We start from the raw sequence: 16,088 nt of genomic DNA on the forward strand, positions 1-16,088 counted from the left end.
GACTTTCTCGATCACAGCAGTGCAGAGAACGTCTGTGTGTGTCTGCGCTGTATCACATAGATAACTGAGGCACGGCAGTAGGGTGCAGGGAAGAGATAGCGAAGATGTTCACCATGAGGCATGTAAATGGTTGGCTAATTTTATATGAGCTATCAGGGTCCCTAACTTTAAATGTTTTTGATGACGTGATGTCCATAACCAGATGATGATGCTGTCACCTCCTACTTTCATCTCCTTTCCCCTTCTCCCTCTCTCCTCCCCCTTCCTCATGTGTGCATGTGCACACTTTCACTGTTAATTTGGTACCAAGTCAAAGTGTAGATGTTACTGCTAGCCCACATTAAACTCAGAGGACAAACACTCAAAACAAAATAAAATCAACAGTGGTGTGATTCTTGTCCTATTTTTTGTTTTGTTTTCTTGATTTCTGTTTCATATGAGGCAAAGAACACCCAATGACTCGAATAAAACTGAGTCCTAATCCAGAACATGTTTACCATTAGCCAAAGAGTTTATTTTGTTCCATTGGCTGCTTCAGTTTGCAGTGAACCTTTGATTGTGACTGCCAAAACCCAGATGATAGCAGACACATAGCCACTTACCCAATAATGCAAGAACACACAGAAACAAGAGTTAAGAAAAACCAGTCAAAGCACAAAACTACAACATCCTACGTTAATAAAACTTTTAATGCACAGTCAACTAAAAGATGCAGGTAAGGATGACGGAATCTCCGTTCACAGGCAGCCAATAGGATTGGAATTTAACTTCAAACAAAAGTTCAGGTTGTGCACTGAAAAATTACAAACCATTAAAGTGGAAGGGAACAAAAGAAAAATAACAATGGAAGCATCAATGGCCGTAAAATGTGATGGGATGATTAAAGAAAAAATTCAAGTATTGTAAAGTTCTTCAAACATGTCTTGGAAGTTTGTGCATTTCCCATCTTTGCATAGTAGAGAGAGAGAGAGAGAGAGAGACAGAGAGAGAGAGAGAGAGAGAGAGAGAGAGAGAGAGAGAAAGAAAGAAAAAGGAAGAAAACACTTCACTTGGCAAACCTCCATAGCTCTATGTAATTCATGTTTCAGACATGCACCTATGTGTACTGCTCTCTTAGCTGGTAGAGTAGCTCTAATTCAGTGGGCTCATGCACTATCCGGGCGAGCAATGAAGTCAGCGCACGCCTCCTCATCCAGGTGTCATTAATTATTGAAGTAAAAGTATAGCAGGTGAAATGGGAACTCGGCCATCACTTGACACTCCTGTTGGGTAATGTTGAACAATGGGAGGCTTGTGCTTTGAATTCAAATTAATAAGAAGGAATACTCACACCCCAAAATAAGCAAATGGATGGCATGTACAGGAGAAAATGCAGCATGGACTTTGAAACTACATAACCTAACACCACTGAAAATGATTCCGACCCATTCCGTAGAGTACAATTGCACTACCCTCATTTCCGAACACACATAGCCTAATGCTTGTGTATTTTACATATACACATATAATTTAACATTGGAGCATAGGTTTGTTTACCTATGAAACTGTCAATGTAACAAAAAGTTACACTGACATTTGTCATATGTACATAGTATTTGGGGACCACTGTGGTCTGATTTAAAACATAACATCGCACACTTACAATGTTGTTTGTGAAATGTTCAAAAGTTAACAATAGAGATCTGGTTTGTAACTGACATGGTTTTATGTCGGATAAAGTCACCATGGTGCCTCAAAAACAGTAATGAAATGAGTTGGGTGAGGTTGGCAGCTGCTTGGTATCTCAGAGTGAAGTGGACCCCGAAACGTTGCAACAACAAGAAGAGATACCAAGTCATCTGAGTTTCCTCTGACCTTTCTCCAGGCTGAGCCACTGCCATTAAATAAAGGGGTACAACCTGTCTCCTATGGGACCAGGAATAAGGCTGACAAGCCTTTCAGATAGCCCTGTTATTACTATAGAAACGAACAGCAAGTTCAAGCGAAAGACTGCATACCTGCATAGCACCTGTTTCTCAGAAAGCCATCCGAAGGTTAAGATGCTAAGTTATGGTCTGGGGTAGTATATAGCAGTCAAGGTTTCTGCTCTGTGGGGGTGAGAACCCAACAATTAAAGATATCTTTGGGGGAGGAGGGAAAGTCCAGGTTCATGCAGTCTACTTTTAAAAAATCCTCCTCCCTTCTAGTCAAGGAAAATGTAAAACTTAAGCCATGAGTCTTGCAGGAGAGGGGCTTAGAGCTAAATGTAAAACGTTAAGTCAATGCCTGGAAGAAATGCATAGTTCATCTGGAGGTTTTCTTGCTAAAAATGGGCCAGTGGAGAAGTGGGGGCTCTCTGGTGGTCTGAATTTTTGATGGGTGTTCACGGTACATCTGCATGTCTAAAACAAAGCTGGGAGAGGATTTCCTCAGGAGCCTGTTCCCTTAGAACTGCAATGGAAGCTTTCATGGCAATACTTAAAGAAGAAATGGGGGAAGATGAGGGAAGCTTAGACAGTCTTGCAAATGCCAAGACTGTCTCCCCAGCTATCTGGAGGAAGAAGGCGCATGTAGATTCATACACAGCGGAATCCCATCGCAACCCGGAGTCCGTGGTCCAGCAAAACACTGAGGGCCGGGCGAGTTCCCAAAATTACCATGCAGAATGACAAGCTGAAATGAGCAGAAATGACCTGCTGCTCTGCCTCGCCACACTGGGGCTCTGCCACACAGGCGCTGAGGCAGGAGGATGAAGCAAGAATGAAATTTATCCAAAAAAAAAAAAAAGCATATGAGCAGAATGGAAAGCTTAACTTTCTCCAAGCTTCCAACATTTCAAAGTTATTAATTTTTTAAGGCTTTAAGTTTCTCCTCCTTTCACATTTAACGACAGGGAAAGAGAACTGTCGAAACCAGAAACGAAAGTGATGAGCTTGGCACTTCTGTGATTAATTTGAAAAGGGTCTCTGTTTTACTACAGTCTATACATGTGCTTATGATGACATCAAATATGTTACTCAGTCCATATACACTCACATTTACATAATCTTTTGTGTTCTAGTTATGGGTTATTTTGTATATCACCCCCACTTTTTTAATATTTGGTTTAGTACCTACTAGATTTGTGCCCAAACTCCCTGCATCCATGGCTACGTCTGTCTTGTTAAGCAAGCTCAACAATCGGTGGACGTGTTAAAAGAGAGGACAGAGACAAAGGAGGAAAGAAAATGAGAGAAAAGAAAGAAAAGGAAGATGTGGTGTAAGCAGCCAACTCAAGTATAGAGAGAATCTTTGCAAGGAAAACATTTCCATACAGACCAGCGGAAACGGCATGTCGAAATCTCGTTTCTATCTCTACATTTAGAACTGTACAACAGCATTGCACAAGTTCCAACTCCCATTTCCGGAGGGAGGCTCGGTCCAGGAGAGAAGTGATGGGTTCTGAGGATCAACAGGAATGCAGTCCAGATGAGTGCTGCCGTGGACTGGTCTGGAGTAGGCCGAGGGGCATGTCGGGAAAGGGTTGGCTGGGGAGGAGGGCGGGGTGCGTGGAGGGTGGGAAGGCATTAATCCAGACCCAGGCAGCGTCTGTGTGGTCATCTGTCATCTTCCCCTCGGGATTTCCACTGTAGGATTTGCTGAAGGTCGGCTTGCTAGCTTGTTGTTATATATGCCATGCAGTTTTTACCCTTTCCAAAATTGGATCTTCATGCCACTGGAGTTTATCTTTGATAGTAAAAGGAAAAAAAATCATGCCAAATCATTTAGAAGATATTAAGTGCCAGCAGGCTGGGGTCGGGGGTCATTTGCTATTTGTTCTTTTATTGCACTTGTTACTGCTCCCTTCTCCTTTAGTTAAAAAGAAAAAATTAAAGGATTCTGAAGCGTTTTTTTTTAATGACATGGTCTTTAGCCCCCTCCCCTTTATTGACAGATGATGGGGGGGGGTTACTTGAAGTTATTTCCAAAAGGGACCATAGTCCTGCACCCCATGCCTATTCTCAGATTTGAGCTCTGTAGTCATTCCCACCCAATGGTCTTGTTTACAGACTTAAGTGTTCGGGCAGCATGGCTGAAAACATGTCATTCCCAGAACCCAACAGAGCAAGGTGGCACTCCTCCAGTGCAGCAGATTCAGATGGGGCCTTGCTGAGTGGGATCGAATCTCCTCTTCTTGACGTTTCTTCCAGGGTACGTCAAAAGAAGGTGCAGGAAGAGGAAAAGAGAAGCCACAATATTAATCAGATGACAGTGAGAGACAGATGCTGTTAAGGACAATGGTGCCAGTCCCAGAGCAGAGTAACCCGCTCACACAGAGGCAGTCTCCGAGGAACCGGAACGTGGAGCAGCTAAGGTTTTGGACCATCTTTGCATTTCCCCATTGAGACCATACACTTTGGGGAACATCAGAGGAAACTTGGAATCGTTCATTTTCAACCACAAATTGGTCTAATTTCAGAAGCAAATACCATTGCTAATTCACCAGATGAAAGGTACTACAGGTAGTAGTTTTCACCTGTGAGATCTAGGAAAAACTCAGAAGGTCTTGTAGCTGTTTCCCCCAAGCCCCCAGAATTCTGCAGCAAGGGACAGGCTCTCACTACAAGAGCAAAATCCCCGCTCCTCCTGGCTATTTCTGCCGTGGGTGTGTGCGGTCTTACTCCTCTATGGGACAGGCACTTTTCATCGTGGAAAGTTGGCAGACAGAGTGCACAGGGAAGTGGTACACTCAGGAGCATGGACACGGGCCCAGGTTAGCCAAGCAAACGCAGTTTAGCTCCGTGGAGAGAAGCAGGCTCAAGTGCCTTTCTCAGTGTCCAGTCTCCTAAAAAGTGATCCCTGTGCTTGAAGAGAAAGAAAAAAATAGCAAGACACAACACAGCAACAATGTGAGTTGGTTGTAACCTCCCCATGGTCTGGCTTCATGTGGGGCATCAAGCAAGGGGCTCATGCATTAGTCTGCATACTGGCGGGCACAACTCCGCAGCCACCAAGGCATCATGCAAAACTGGAGGCTGAGGAGCCCTCACTCCCTAATTCCCCTGCCCACCTACTCAGGGCCAGCTGAGCACCTTCACCGGCCCTAGGTGCCAAGATTTTATAACAGATTCCTCCTCCCCCACATGTCCTTCAAAACAGAAACACTACCAAAGCTTAAAATATGCAGGAAAAGTCCTGCAAAGTTCCTACTTTCCCAGAAGACCCACTTTGGGGCTTTTCTTTTGAAATATCAAGTATGAACATCTTTAACAAAAGTTTCCCTATTCTTTTTTCTTAAACCTCCATTGAAACACCTTCACGAAAGGCTGGACACGTGTTGCCTTGGCCTAGTGACTTAATTCACTACAGCAAACAGCTTGCTGACTTACTGCCCAGTCCTCTGAAGTCAACAATGGTCTCTCGAGCAGGCATTGCTGACTATACAAAGAGCATAGGTTAGACTGAATGGGACATCCCCAGGGTGTAGCTGTCACCATTGCAGGGGGTGCTCAGGACCTGCATCTCCCATTAAAGTTCATGCTCTCTGAGAAGATGTCTAAGAGTGATATTTCCTTTCTAAAGACTTGGGGGAAAGAAACACCGACTGCCTAAACTTGAGGACTAGGGAACCTATCTAAGCCAGATGTACATTACTGCAATTCAGGTGAAATATAAAGCAAATGTCTCTTTAATATAAATGTTGAGGACAGAACAAACCCACTGATCAGGACAACATCACATTACCCATATTTAAATTCTTTCACCCAAACACAGGGTATGTCCAAAGTCAGAAGAGCCAAGTAGCATATTTTTAAAGAGAGAACTAAAATTCTACTTCAGCCTGACACCCAGGAAACTCCAGAGTGTTTCCTCTCCAAAGTCAAACTTGAATCTTAGATTGAGTTTTTCCCATCAAACAATATTCTAAAGGATTACTAAGTTCTTTGGTCAGACTAAGAAGTCATTGCCCCATAGAACCACACATTTTCTGAACAGTACTGACAGAGACTAGAGGACATTTTTCTCTTCCACTGAAGTCCCAGCAGTGAAGAAAGCAAGCTGAAGTCCAGGGAAGAAGGAGCCCAGAGATGAACAGAGAAGGATAGCTCTACAAGGCTTCTGTGCTGTTCCCTTACAGGTAAACCATACATCCACTGTGGGTCACTGGACATTGAGCACTGTCTGACCTGAATTTTCTATATGAACATAAGACTTTGTTTTAATGTGAGAGTAAAACCTACAATAGACAGGTCTTTGTTGGATTCTTTTCCAAACCATGTAACCTGAGTGACCCCTGCTCACTGCATGAAGGCAACTTTGTTAGCATAATCAGAACGGTATCTCTGGATCATTGTGAAATATCTGTGCAATCCATTAGCCTCACAATGACACCATTTTTTCAATGTTTGATACCTATGGGAAATCTAAGCTTTTGCCTATAATGCATGTATTATACACATACATACATCAGTAAGGATCTCTAGGTAACAATAGCTACCACGGGCCTTCTAACGAGGATGTAGAGTTAACTAGGATTATCATCCTCTAAAAATTATGTGTATATACGTTTTGCCTGCAAGTATGTAAGTGAACTCATGCATGCCGAATTCCATTGGACTTTAGTGGAGAGACCACCAGATCCCCTGGAACTAGAGTTTTATACAGTTGCAAGCCACCATGTGCGTACTGGGAACCAAATCCCAGTCCTTGGAAGGGTACCAAGTGCTCTTAACTGCAGAGCCATCTGTAGTCACCTACTGTCTCTCATCTTAGTCCCCATGTCCATCACCAACACATGGGCACACACATGTCCATCACCAACACGCATGTGCACGCGTGCATACACCACCCTCTATACACACCAACCCTCTAGGCCACTTAGATTGAGCTTATGTCCTCGAGAGTTTGAGCCAAAGAAGCACATGTGTCTTCCTGGTCAGCCTGGCATCATGGTGATGTATGGAGCAGAAAGTGCCTAGCCCAAGAGTCTTGGACAGTAAGGTAACGTGGCTCCTTATTCTGCACTGGAATATGACACAGAAATTACAAGGGGGAAGCAACCACTTGGTTACCATTGTCATACTGAAACTGGTTAAAATTGATTCCACTGCATCCCAACCTTAAAATCAAAATACTTCACCTTCTCACCAACATTTAGTTATTTTTCTGGCCAGAGCCCTTTGGCTGTCATTTTAAATGAGTACCAACTGTGACAGTCTTTTCTTTAGAGAAGAAGTGGAGCAGAATGGAAGCCAGGCTAGCCACCAATGGCTTGGAGCTAAGGTAGGTGCTCGCGCAAATGGCATCTCAGTGGGACAACCACCTGTGCCAACTGCAGGCTCTTAGAGAAGATTTTATCAAGAACCACTCTGAGAGGTTACTATGGCCTCTACTGGCAGGGTGGAAATCCACTTTGCCACGGGAACCCATGGAGACCAGGCAGGAGAGTGGGGCATGATGTAGGATTCCGATGATTGTGGAAGAACCCACACTCATCCCGGCATCCCTGTGGTGTTGTCATTGCCACTTTTACGTCATTTTTTGCCATCATTGCTACCACTTGTGACATAGATAAATACTATGTGCACTCAACTTCACATCTAAATTCTTGTGTTCAAATTTAGGAGGTTGTACTGGCTAGTGTTTCTTTCTGTCAACTTGACATCAGAAAGGAGGGAGACTTGATTGAGAAAATACCTCTATATGATGAAGTTGTAGGTAAGCCTATAGATAAATCTTAATTAAGGCTTGATAGACGAAGGCTCAGTCCATTGTGGGACCACCTGGGCTGGTACTCCTGGGTTCTATAAGAAAGCAGGCTGAGCAAGCCATGAGGAGCAAGCCAGTAAGCAGCACCCCTCCATGGCCTCTGTAACAGCTCCTGCCTCCAGGTTCCTGCCCTGCTTGACTTCCTATCCTGTCTCCTTCAATGATGGACTGTAATATAGAAGTGTAAGCCAAATAAACCCTTTCTTCCCCAAGTTGCTGTTTGGTCATGGTGATTCATCACAGCAACAGTAACTCTAACTAAGACAGGTGTGTTGCCCAAACAGTTTTCTTGAAAGTAATAATAGCGAACCTATTTTTAATGCATATGTAAAATTTTTTATCCACTTTACCCTAACAGTTTCAGGAAGATGCTACTAAAATAATCATCTATTTCATTTGCTCTGGTGTCCAATTAAAATAGTAACTCTGGTAGTTTAACTGAGTGCCAGTATTATTCGGTCTGAAGGAGGAGTTTCTATGAGTCAGCTGTGCATGACAGAAGTTAGTGGTGCCCTCATCACAGCTCACAACTTCATCCTGCAGGTGAAGAGGAAAAGTATGTGGCAATGCAGATGGGGTTCCATGAGACACCTTAGAATTAAGTACAAGATTTTCAACACCTGGAAACAAATGCATCTGCTCAGTCATCCCTTTGGGCCTCGGACTTTTAGAACATGGAGTATGGCTTTAACTAATGTTACTAGGTTTTTACACGATTCAGTATAACAGAATACATGAATGCAATGGTGAGAATCCCACCGAAGAGTACTACTCCCCGCCCCCGCCCCCCGTCCCTTTTTTAGGAATTCTACAACTTTGCATATGGAAAGCTTGCACACATTAACCAAAAGCTTCAGGCTCAGCTATTTGACTAAAAAGAAGTAATCTTAATTAATGTTCTTTTTAAATCACAATAATTTTCATACATTAGCACAACCTTGCTACATGGAAAGTGCACCCACTCACACATATCCACATGTTCTCCCAAAGTAATACCTTTTAGCACCTAATTCAGAAGAAGAGTGCTCTTGGGAAAGAAGCAGAAAACACAGTGCCGGCTGACAGCATAGCCGTGTTTCTCGCTTGTATTTGTATATCTGTGCAGGTCAAGGATGGTTAGGACCCTCTTCCTCATCTAAATCACTGAGCATACCTCATCTAAAGGACGGTGACACCAGGAAAACGTTCCCCTGCCCCCATCAGTTGTACCTGTTCCTTTCATCTCAAGTTCCCAGCTCTCAAAGGCTGCAGGCGACTACTTTTGGGAATCGTGCCCCAGTTTCAGGATGGATGCCCAACAGTTCCTTCTAAAACAGTCTTTTTTTTTTTTTAAACAACTATTTCCACTTTCTGCTTCTAAGGGGAACTGGTTTTATTTATACTGAACTCAGTGAAGCTCTGAAGGACTTCCAACTCAGTCCTTCCAAATTATCTCTAATCGTCTTCAAAACTGCCCAAGTGGAGGGGAACGAGCACTTCTTCTCTGAGCACAGACAGCTCTCCATCCCCCCCCCCAGTACAGAGAGCCCTCCATTTTGAAGCAGGAGTAACAGTTCACAGCTTAATACAAACCGCCGGCTACTATTAAGATCTAAAAGCAAACAGTGTGACAACAATGTATGTGCGGGGTGGAGTACAACAGTCTCTAAATTCCAACTCCAGAAGTCACACAAAGGAGAAGCTAATCATCTGAGAAACATTCTTGGCCTGTTATCCTCAAGGCGTGAAACTATTTACTGCATGGTATTGTGCCTTTCTCCGTTTTAACAAAAAGGAAATACTACAGCCACAGGAAATAAGGAGGGGCTTTAACTGAGCTCATCCAGAAGGGTCCCAGTCACCATGCCCAGTCAGCGGAGCTGGGTTTGAACCTCTGTATCCACCCCTCACCTCATGCCCTGCTCGTCTGACGACTGGACATCTCTCAGATGTGAATCATCTGCACAGAGCCTAATCCACTTACCCACAGTGACAAAGGCTTCTCCCCCAAAACATGCAGTTCAAGCTGAGAGCTAGCCAGGCTGCTGTTTCGAGGTCCTGCTACAGAACAGTGTGCTCTCACAGAGAACAAAGAAATGGTACATCTGCCATCACCAGACATCGAGTGGCAATGACGCACAGGAGACAGATTCTTGGGCCTTTGAGATGAACGTTTCTTAATGCTGAGGAGCGGTGCGCAGTGGAGTGGGCCAGGTTCCTTTATCTGGGGCACATTTACTTCTTTTTAAAAGGAAGCATCATAAATAGAATACAGACTTCCTATAATATATGATGACTTTTTCACAGTAGTGGGAACACTAAGAAAAGTTTTCCTCTGGATTGAGGAAAACCCAAACAAAAGCATATGGCTTCTGGGGTGGTCCCTTCTGTGCTCCAAGGCTGGATGACACCTCATTCAAATGAGGAGAAATCCAAATACCTATTCCGTTTGTGTGTTTCTGCAAGAATGTGGATGCCAAAATTATTATCTCACTAAACAAGTCCAACTTTATAGATGTCTGTGTGGGAAACAAGCACCGTTCAATACAGGTTTCCAATTAGCTTTTCAAACGCTACAGGCTTCCTCATTAAATCCTAACACCATAACAAATTAGCAGAAAACGTTGATTTATTTAGATTATATCTTGGTTTTTTTTTTCTTTCACAGTCAGCTTTTAGTAATAACATTTTAACTGGTTTTAATGAAGGCCACTACACAGTTTGTTTATGACAAAGCTTCTCCATGGAGTGGCGGGATGATAGCAAAGTGGGGGCCCTGGCTTGACTGCGGGCTTCATTTCCCACTTAAACTCATCCCAATTAATCTCGATGAAACTTACTTAATTTATGAAAGAGACTACATGGCAGAGGAAGGTTTATCTACAACTATTAAAAATCAAGTCATCAGGGCCCAAATGTAATGCTTGAAAGTGATTCTATAATGAATCAGAGGTACAAAATATCCAAACTAGATAAATCGGGTTTAAAGACTTAAAACACAGTAGGGTTTATCTGTAACTATCCAGTATGGCCCAAAATAAAAGTCATCATGAAAGCATAGCAGGCCATTTAGTTATATCAATGTTATGTTAACAGCCACGAAGCCATTGCTTTCAATTAAAATATTTTTAAGTATTAAAAAAAAATGAAGGTTTTTCAAATCAGAAAGTTGCATCTAAGAAACAATGGTTATGTGCTGACTGAGGTTACAGAAAACCCCAATGGACTATAAACCAGTGTTTAGCAGAACCAATTCTGTATTCAAGTGTATTTATTTCCAACATGTTTCCTTGGTCACCTAAGTGCACATGAGAGCACCCAGGAGACTTGCTCCCCCAGGGTAGAATGTCTTTACTTTCTAAAGGCTTGGGCTTCAAACTGAAGTGAATTCCTTCCACAGCTCGTGCCTCCCTGCTTGCCTGAAGATGACATTCAAAGCTCCATGTCCTATGTTTCTAACCCACTTCTGAGTAAAAGCACATATTTTTTGTTGTTGTGGTTGTATTATCAACACCAAAGTCTCGTAGCAGGAACTCAAAACCAGGTTATGTAAGCAGAAAAGAGAGGTTGCCCGAGCCACAGAGAAGAAGACATGCGGCGTTGCTTACTTAAATCCCCAGCCTGTGCCCCCAAGGACAATAGCTGCTACCAGGATGGCACCAGCGATGGAGCCTATTATGAGATTGGTGGCGCTAGGACCTGTGACAGAGGATCATGGGAAGAAAGTCATGTGAGCCAACTGCTTTCATTATGACAATGGAAAGGCAGGTAAGCAACTTCAGGAAGCAAAACCCTGCGGTGCAAGGTTCCTGATGCTTTCTTATCCTAGCTTAAGGTCAGATACTTCTATCAGTGATTGGCTGGATTATTTGTCTGTAAATCTGCCCTTTCTTTCCTACTGATCTTAAACTCAGGTCTATCTTCCTCCAAACTTGAAATAAATCAGCACTGCTTGCTTCATATATGTGTTTTGTCTCCTTCTTCTCTCAACCCGTATCATAAATCAAACAGGTTTGTACAAATAAACAACAGGGCTCCATTAGCATTGGCCCCATACATAAGATAAAGAAAGGAGCCCATGACAGTGTCCCCCCACCTGACAGACCACACTCTCAACGCTGGTTGTTCTGCACTGGGAGACAGTGCGAACTTAGTCAGAAGAGGCATACCAGTAAAAACCTGGCTTTGAAACTTTTTTCTCAGATATTTCTACAGTGTTAGCCCCCCAAATGAACTTGCAGATATAGGAGACCTTAAATTTATATGAGCAATTTATAGGAAATGGGGAAGAAAGGAGTCTTTACATTCCACTTGAAAAATAATATCTTTTATATTCGCTGAATTCGAATTTCTCATTGAGAGACATTTGAGACCAAATATGTTTAAATATATCTGGTACTATATTTAAAAAGAGTGGAGAAGAAATCAGGAATGATATGGTGCAGTGAAAAGACCACCATTGCTAACAGTTGGTAATGAATTACAGTAACTCCAGTTTTCTCCTTCAATTGGCCTTTAACAATCAAGACAATTATACATAGTTAAAATAAAAGAATAAATTTCACATCCTCCAGAATTTACTATGCATATGCAAAGCAGTGCCTCCTAAAAACCAAATACCTTAAGTGCCACCTACACACACTTGCCTATAAGTCACAAAGTAGTCAATTTTGCTGGTTTTCCTAAAACCCTCATGTTTTTTTTTTAACAGAAATTCATTCTTTGCTGAGCAGAATAATCTCTTTTCTCCTCACATAAAGTGGATACCATGTGAGTGGGGGATGATTTTGCTTAGAACTGTAAGTGGGTGGATGGAAGGTGGTACAGTAGAGTCCCAGGATGGGGATCTTATCTGGTTCCTGGGTTTTGACATGCTCTTAAATCACAGAGGATCTATAGAGCGTGAATCTCAGTGGCTTTTGGAGATCCTTCAAGGACAACAGCAGTGAGAATGACAAATGCCCTTTAGAGACTGTAGAGTGAGGACGGACTCCACTCATTTCTGAACATCTGACACATCATCACACTGAATCTTCCTCACAAAGGAACATGCGAGGTGGAATTTGGACCATCCTGCTCAAGAGATGAAGGTCCAGACATTTCTAAAGCTCATAGGTAGTAGAAAAAAGAGGCAAACATGGACTTGCCTGATTTCAAGACTTGTTTTATAAATCAGGGATCAGAACACTGGAGCCTACAGGCCATATCTGGTCTCACTATCTATTTGGGTAAAGACATTTTACTGCAGCACCACCATGACTTTTTGCATATATACTGACAGCACTGTTGAGAAATTCTATAGCTTGGAAGACAAAACTACACCCGTTCTTTATAGGAAGTTTGTGAATGACTGTTTCGAGGAAACTCCATTCTATTCCACATATTTTTGTCTCCATCTCTCCACAGTGAAATCTGGAGAAAGCATTAAAAAAAAATATGTTCATAGTACCGTGTCTGCACCCACACTTAAGCAGATTTACTTTGTTGGTTCAGAATAGGATAGGATCAGATTCAATATGGAATCCATGAAAAGCAATCCCTGGTATATGTGTCTAAATTCTACATATTACAATGTAAAAGTTCAATCTGTCCATGGAAACCTTATTGTTTACATGAACAGGTTACACTGCCAATTAAACAAGGAAGCATTAAAACTATATTGTACTATATGATTCTATTTTATTTTTTTCTCTATCAGTTTTATTTAAAAACACAAATAAGTATTTCTCTTTTGTTAATGGCAAATGGTTCAAATAATGCTGAACACAAATCATTGACTAATATAGGGCTTTAAATATGAACAGACCTTTTTTTTTTTTAAAGCAAAAGAATAGAGGTTATATACAAAAGAGACCTACAATCTATAGGCCAATTCAAAAAGGGAAATGTGTTTATAAAATGTGTGGTGAAACTAGAACCTTCCACCTCTACTTTGGAGAAGGGCTCTCACACAACATTCAGTCAGCTCAAGATGGATTGGTACAAATGTCTATATAGAAACATCAAGTCATTTTTGCATGTGTAGAATCATCCAGATTTCCCACACTGAACTGTGGCAGTCCAGGCAGTCCTGTGGCTTTCTTCCTTTTCCATATTCCCAACAAGACTACATGAACTTCAACTCTCTTCTTCTAAATGCCCATTATATATCAATTACAAATAAGTGAAACGTGAAGTGGGTAAAGTTAAGAAACCATAGAGAAAATGTTCGCCAAACAAGAACATCAAGACTTATTTTAGTTTTTTTTTTTAAAAAAAGCATACATTTATACACTTACCTGTCACAAGCATAAATAGCAACACACCAGCCACACTGGAAAGGATGGATGGGAACAAAGGTAACAGAACTGCTTACAATAAAGATTTTTGATCCTGTCCATCTCTAAGACTGGGTGGATGATGAAATTTCATGTCTTCAGCTATATCTGAAGGTGCTGAAACTATGGCCTCTAAGTAATATAAAAGACATATTTGAGATCTTTGGAAAACTGTCTTTCCTCTTAGGAGAATTTCACATGAACATATGTCTAGAATTTGGCCTGGCATAGGAACATCTGGCCAACACTCACTAGATGCAACTTGCAGGACCAAGTTCTTGCGGTCAGACATTTTAGCATGGTTCCATGGCTTCATCTTCTCACAGGTAAAGAGAAACTCAAGCCCCATTCCAGAGTTCCTCCTCCTCCTGATCCAAGATGCTTCTCAGACTAGACTAAGGGGACATGAGTTAAGAGCATAGTAAGGCTAGGTTGGGTATGAGGGCTCATACCATAATCCCAGCATTTAGAAATCTGAGGCAGGGGGATTGCTGTAAGATCAAGGCCAGCCTAGTCTACCCAGTTAAGTTCTAGATAAACATAAGCCACAGAGTGAGACCCTGTCTCCAAAACCTTTGTAAAGAGACCCAAGGCTGGCCAGGCCTTGCAGCTACAGAAGAAGAGCTTCCTGTGTAATATACACGCCTGCTCCCTTCCTACTGCTATCTTGGCACCTAAGTTGCCTGTCTCAGGTATGTAAGGAGAGCAGATGTGTCCCTAATGAGTGGAAACTGAGAGCTATGCTGACAGTGTACACGCCCCTTCTCTGAGCTGAGTCCAGGATAGCTGGTATCTCCCTGAGACGCTGATTTTTGGGGGGGAGTGAGGGAAGGGAGGGCTATTACGAAGTGTTATCAGAATCTCAGTAAACAGAAAACACAGGGTGTGAAGGGTGACTTCTGCTCTCTGGGTGCTGAAGAGAAAAAAAAGGCTTCCTGACAAGCTAGTCTGCACACAGCAATCTCAGCTCTTAGAGGTCAAGGATGAAGCGCTGAGCAGGGTAACCAGAGCATCGGGAGAAGTGAGTTTCTGGGAATCTAATGAGCAAGTGATCACAACACACTGGTCCAGACACTGGGCGTCTTAAAGACAAAGCCACCAGATGAACTGCAGCTGTTGCTAAGGCGGTGCAGGCTTGAACTTAATATATTTTCATTTTTAATGTTCCTTGCTTCAAAGCTGAACCCTGAACCAATTTTGCAACAAAAAAAAAAAAGGAAATAAATTGTCTTCCTTGGTTTCATCCTCAGACAGATGGAGCTGAAGCCTACCCTGTCAGTCTAAGTTTTCAGAAAAGCATTAATGTGCTCTCATTCTTGCTACCTTTAAAGTGTGAGAGTGGTTGGTATTCCTAATTGAATATATGGATTTATTTGAGCAGTGAAGTAAAGTCGTTAAAATGCTTCTATGAAACACTTGCATAAAAGCACTTTGTCAATTAATAGTAAAAACTAATAATAATGTCTGTACTTTGAAAGTCTTGCAAGCAGGAGAGCGAAGGGAGTCCTGGACTCGTGGCTTAATTGTGAACAAGCACCCAACACTGTTCTATGCCCCACATTGTTCCAGACAGGAGAAGGTTCTATGGTGCACGAGACACATCACAAGTCACAAGACACAAGACATCCAAATCACACCACAGATGACACCAGCACGGGAAACAATCGACAGGACAGACATGGAAGGGTCAGAGTCCAGGCCAGAGTCACCTCACACACCACAGAGAGACACGCAGACACTCAGGAAGATGCTTACTCTATGCCCCACCCTGTGCCTCCAAAAATCACCCCCAGGGCCAGAACGGTGCCAGCCACGGCCCCTATGAGCCTGCTTGTGACCATGTTCACTGTGTGGAGGGAAACGAAGATTTGTTTTTAAAACAGAGAAAAATCACACACTGCTTTCACTATCATACAAAACAACCTCTCCAAGAAATGCTTTGAAAGTTAGCTAAGTATGGATATTTTTGCTCAGAAATTTGAAACAGAGAGGGCATACATCAAAGAATATACTAAAATAATTTTTATCTCCAAACTCTACATGCTCTACTTTAAAATGTAATGT

General features: G+C 42.4%; 1 protein-coding gene across 1 annotated transcript in view; it reads right to left on the reverse strand.

Moving 5' to 3' along the window:
• Positions 1-541: 541 nt before the first annotated feature.
• Adam23 (ADAM metallopeptidase domain 23) overlaps positions 542-16,088 on the reverse strand; it is a 153,614-nt gene continuing 138,067 nt past the window's right edge. Inside the window, exons 25-26 of the mRNA XM_052193578.1 lie at positions 11,316-11,406; positions 542-4,162 (exon numbers count right to left, since the gene is read on the reverse strand). Of these exons, the coding sequence (XP_052049538.1) occupies positions 4,114-4,162; positions 11,316-11,406 (140 nt within the window). The 3' untranslated portion in view covers positions 542-4,113. The remainder of the gene's footprint in view (positions 4,163-11,315; positions 11,407-16,088) is intronic.

The sequence above is a fragment of the Apodemus sylvaticus genome, chromosome 9 (assembly GCF_947179515.1).
Source record: "Apodemus sylvaticus chromosome 9, mApoSyl1.1, whole genome shotgun sequence".
Lineage (NCBI taxonomy): Eukaryota > Metazoa > Chordata > Mammalia > Rodentia > Muridae > Apodemus > Apodemus sylvaticus.